The 4,942-nt window shown below is 55.3% G+C and overlaps 1 protein-coding gene across 1 annotated transcript in view; it reads left to right on the top strand.

Annotated features, from left to right (window-relative positions):
- The window catches only part of LOC107120248 (talin-1-like), a 50,244-nt gene that overhangs the window by 2,561 nt on the left and 42,741 nt on the right, over nucleotides 1-4,942 (top strand). The window contains 4 exon segments of the mRNA XM_015422896.1: nucleotides 3,245-3,387; nucleotides 3,583-3,710; nucleotides 4,011-4,071; nucleotides 4,485-4,589. Of these exon segments, the coding sequence (XP_015278382.1) occupies nucleotides 3,245-3,387; nucleotides 3,583-3,710; nucleotides 4,011-4,071; nucleotides 4,485-4,589 (437 nt within the window).

Here is a 4,942-nt window from a genome sequence, read left to right as displayed (position 1 = left end):
TGGACCTGAAAGGCAAATTCCAAGTCTGTAGGACTGGTCCCTGAGATTGACCTCTGTCCCCACCGGGTTGAGAAGAACAGTTTTCTAAAAGTGTCCTAGAGGGGATCCAGGAAATTACAGGGCACTTAGCCTAACATCTGTCCTAGGTACATTAGTAGAAACTGTTGTTAAGGAGAAGATTATTAAGAACATTGAGGAACAAGGCCTGCTGAGGAAAAATATTCTGCTATTTTAACATATATTCTGTGAGCCGCCCTGAGCCTGCCTTGGCGGGGGGGGCGGGATACAAATAAAACAAACAAACAAATAAAATCAGCATGGTTTCTGGGAAGTGAAGCCCAGAAGCTAGTTTCCTGGGCAGGTTAGCTAACCCATGCATAAGGCCTGCTCCGACGCACAGACCCTGTTCTGCCTGCCCCCTCGGATTCCTGGAGGGTGCTGTTCCACGTCCTGCCACTAGGGCTCGCTGCCACCACCTGCTCAGTTTAGGGGTCCTGCATGAGAGAGGAGCCGGACTCTCCGCCCCCCTCCCCCGTTCTGAGGCCTGGCCGGAAGGTCTCCTGCTGCCCAGCACCTGGTTGCCCCTGGGGACCAAAGGCAGATTCCGTCTTCCCCTGGAGGGCTGGCAACAGGTGCCGTGACCCCTTCCCTCCCAATCTGGGAAATTAATAGCATATCCAAGCGGTTGGAGGACTGTGCAGTACAGCCACATCCAATATTAAAAAGGATTTATTTAAAAAGAAAGTAAGTTCAGGCACACTTAATTGCAACAGCGGAGCAGCACGTGGAAGAGCAAAGAAAAGTTGGTTATGAACGCATCCTCCTTTCCCTGGTTCTAAAACTTACTCTGACTAGAGGGCACAGTCAGGGTAGAGAGAGTTGCAGAAGGTTCTGAAGGTGTCCCCTCACCTCGGGCTCCCTGCAGCCAGCGGGCCAGGCCACGTGGCCAAGATGGCCGCCCTGGCCGCCAGACCAGAGCTCAGCAGTCTGTCCTCTTCCAAGGACCGGCTGGCACCAAGAGAGGGCCTCCCTCCTGGGAGCGGGCACTTTTGTTAAACCTCTGGCTCCGCCCATTCTACATCACTCTCTCCACCCCTTTTGACCTGGTCCACCCAGGTCTCACAGGTGGATCCTGGGGCACCCAGGTGCATCTTGGGCCACGGCAGGTGCATCCTGGGATCCTTCCAGGAATGCATTCTGGGAAATCTCCAGGAGTCCCCTGGAGATTCCAAACACCAAATACCCCAGTAACCTTGCAAGTCGAGTTATTTGCATAACTATGGCTGGTAACGGACCTAGCTTCCTGCCCTTCCAGAGAGAAGAGGAAAAACCCAGGAACACTTTAAAAAACTCAGGGGGGGTGGGGGTTTCCATCCACAAAGGGTGATCCAGTAGACATCATATACTTGAAGGCTTAAGAACATAAGAACATAATGTTGGATAAGGCCAAAGGACCATCCAGTCCAACACTCTGTCACACAGTGGCCAGAAATACTAGTGCCATCAGGAGGTCCACCAGTGGGGCCAGGACACTAGAAGCCCTCCCCCACTGTTGACCCCCCCAAGCACCAAGAAGACAGAGCATCACTTGCCCCAAAGTCCCTATCTATACCTTGTGGCTAATAGGCGCCACTGATGGACCTCTGCTCCATATGCTTATCTAATTCCCTTTTGAAGCCCTCCATGCTTGTAGAAAAGAAAGATGACGTCAGGGGGGAGTCCGGCCCCTGTCTTAAGAACATAAGAGACGCCAATGTTGGATCAGGCCAAAGGCCCATCCCGTCCAACACTCTGTGTCACACAGTGGCCAGAAATACTAGTGCCAAGCCCCTAGCTATACCTTGTGGCTAATAGCCACTGATGGACCTCTGCTCCATATGCTTATCTAATTCCCTTTTGAAGCTGTCCATGCTTGTAGCACCCACCACTTCCTGTGGCAGTGAATTCCATGTGTTAATCACTCTTTGGGTGAAGAAGTACTTCCTTTTATCCGTTCTAACCCGACCGCTCTGCAGTTTCATGGAGTGCCCACGAGTTCTTGTATTGTGAGAAAGGGAGAAAAGTACCTCTTTCTTTACCTGCTCTTTCCCATGCATAATCTTATAAACCTCGATCATGTCACCCCTCAGTCGTCTTTTCTCCAAGCTAAAGAGCCCTAAGCGCTTTAACCTTTCCTCATAGGGAAAGTGTTCCAACCCTTTTATCATTCGAGATGCCCCTTTCTGCACTTTTTCCAAAGCTATAATATCCTTTTTAAGGTGTGGTGACCAGTACTGCACACAGTATTCCAAATGAGGTTGCACCATTGATTTATATAGGGGCATTATGATATTGGCTGATCTGTTTTCAATACCCTTCCTAATAATCCCCAGCATAGCATTGGCCTTCTTTATTGCAGTCACACACACTGTCTCGACATTTTCAGTGAGTTATTTACTACAACTCCCAAGATTTCTCTCTTGATCAGTCTCTGCCAGTTCAGACCCCATCAATGTGTATTTATATTTAGGATTTTTGGCTCCAGTGTGCATCACCTTGCACTTGGCCACATTGAACCCCATTTGCCATGTTGACACCCACTCGCCCATCCTTGACCCCGATCCCTTTGGAGTGCCTCACAATCCTCACTGGTTTTCACCACCCTGAACAACTTCGTATCATCCGCAAATTTAGCCACTTCACTGCTTACTCCCATCTCCAAATCATGAATGAACAAATTAAAAAGCAGTGGACCAAGTACTGATCCCTGCGGTACCCCACTGCTTACCACCCTCCACTGAGAAAATTGCCCATTTATACTCACTCTCCGTTTTCTATTAATTAGCCAGTATTAATTAGCTCCTCACTGAAGACTCCTGAGTAAGCCTAGCCGGGGTGGGATAAGAGGATGAGTCCTTTTAAAGGTTAAAAATTGCTTAAATGAGGAGAAGCAGAGGGTAGGAATAAATTGTCAGGGTAACCTTTCATTGTACAAAAAGTGCGTCGGGGGAGGCCTTGGCCTCTGTGTCCCGTTTCCGGGGCAAAAGGTTGGCTGCTGGATGAACTAGGAGGCCGGACGAGATGGGCCCTTCCCGGTCTGGCCCAGCGGGACTCCTCTGATGTCAGCAGGGTCAGCGAGGCCAAGACCCTGGGGCAGAACTGGCGGTGCTGAGGGGCCGAGCCGGGTAGCTGGGGAGGGTCCGTGAGGGGCCAGGAGCCGCCGCCGCCTCTGGTGCTCACCACGTGCTCCCTTCCCTGGGCACAGTGAACTGGCTGGATCACGGGCGCACTCTGCGCGAGCAAGGCATTGAGGACAGTGAGACCCTGCTCCTCCGGCGGAAGTTCTTCTACTCAGACCAGAATGTGGATTCCCGTGACCCGGTGCAGCTCAACCTTCTCTACGTGCAGGTGTGTCCCCTTCCCCGGCCTCCGGCGTGGCCTCTGGAGGAGGGGTCCCGGCTGGGGCAGGAGAGACAGCGGAGGTCCCGGCGGCACTGCTGGGCCTTTCCCGTGGCAGACAGAGGCGGCAGGCCTCGTCCCGTGGCTCTGGGCCCGGGGCGGAGAGGTCACGGTGCTCTGTCCTCCCCCCACCCCCACCCGCAGGCCCGAGACGACATCCTGAACGGCTCTCACCCCGTCTCCTTCGACAAGGCCTGCGAGTTTGCGGGGTACCAGTGTCAGATCCAGTTCGGTCCTCATAACGAGCAGAAGCACAAGCCAGGATTCCTGGAGTGAGTGTGGCTGGCCCTGCCGAAAGGGGCCGGGGGTGTGCATGTGTGTGTACGCGCGCAGGGTTAGGGATGGGGCAGGCCCCCACTGAGGACACGGCCCCCTGGGAAATGTTGATGGAGGTCATCGGACACGTGCGTGCGCACACACACACGTGCACCCACAGTTTTGGCCGTTCCTTATTCATTCCACGCTGCCCGCCGGGGGGGGGTATCCTTCCCGGTCACCGTGGGAAACCTTTGAGGGAGGGGCCCTCTTGCCCCGTCTCCCAGTGCCTGAGGTCTCTTTCTCCCTTCCGACAGTCTGAAGGATTTTCTGCCCAAGGAGTATATCAAACAGAAGGGGGAGCGCAAGATTTTCATGGTGAGTGGAAGTCCGGGGAGGAGGAGGGCAGTGAAAACGCCTCCTGGGATTGGGACCTCTCGGCGTGCTCTCTCTGGCTCCTCCCGGCCACATTCTGTTCCGTCGTCTGGCCTGGCTCCTGCTGTGGGCAGTGGGGAGTCTGTAGGCAGCTTCTTCCCTAAATGTGCCGCTGGCATTCCAGTTGCGTGCATCACGCATTATGCCACAGGCATTGCGCAGGTATCGTCGCCAGGTGCAGGAGAGGCTGCCGCGAGCGGGGCTTTGCCTCCGTGTCCTCCTGTGCGAGGGGAGGTGCAGCCGCAGCTCCTGGGCTTGTGCTGATGTGGGCCCGGGGTGGGGGTGGGAGGCGTGTGGTGCAGGGGGTTTCAGAGAGGCAAGATGGCGGGAGGCTTCCTGGTGTGCTCCTCTTGCAGGCCCACAAGAACTGCGGCAACATGAGTGAGATTGAGGCAAAGGTCCGCTACGTGAAGCTCGCCCGCTCCCTCAAGACCTACGGCGTCTCCTTTTTCTTGGTCAAGGTGAGGTGTGGGTGCTCTAGGGGGTGTTGTGGGCTCTGGGAGGAACTGCTGCCAGGACAATGTGCCGGTCCCCGTGGGGAAAGCGCCGTGGTTCAGCGGCAGAGCCCTCAGCCTGCCGTGCAGCAGGTCCCCGGTTCCATCCCCAGAGGCCTCTCCAGTTGATAAGGGACCGGGAAGGAGGTGACGGGGAAGGACCTCCATGTGCCGGAGACACCCGGGAGGGAGGGAGGGAGGGAGGGAGGCTGCCAGCCTGAGCAGACAGGGGGCTGGCCCTGACGGACGGAGAGGTCTGATTCAGTGGCAGGGGGCTTCGCAGGCGTGTTCAGACGCGTTGCTCTGGGGAACTTGGGGGG

The sequence above is a fragment of the Gekko japonicus genome, unplaced genomic scaffold (assembly GCF_001447785.1).
Source record: "Gekko japonicus isolate JY-2015 unplaced genomic scaffold, Gekko_japonicus_V1.1 scaffold49, whole genome shotgun sequence".
In the NCBI taxonomy this organism is placed as follows: Eukaryota; Metazoa; Chordata; class Lepidosauria; order Squamata; family Gekkonidae; genus Gekko; species Gekko japonicus.
Note: the sequence above shows the minus strand (reverse complement) of the source record. Positions and strands in the feature narration are given on the sequence as shown.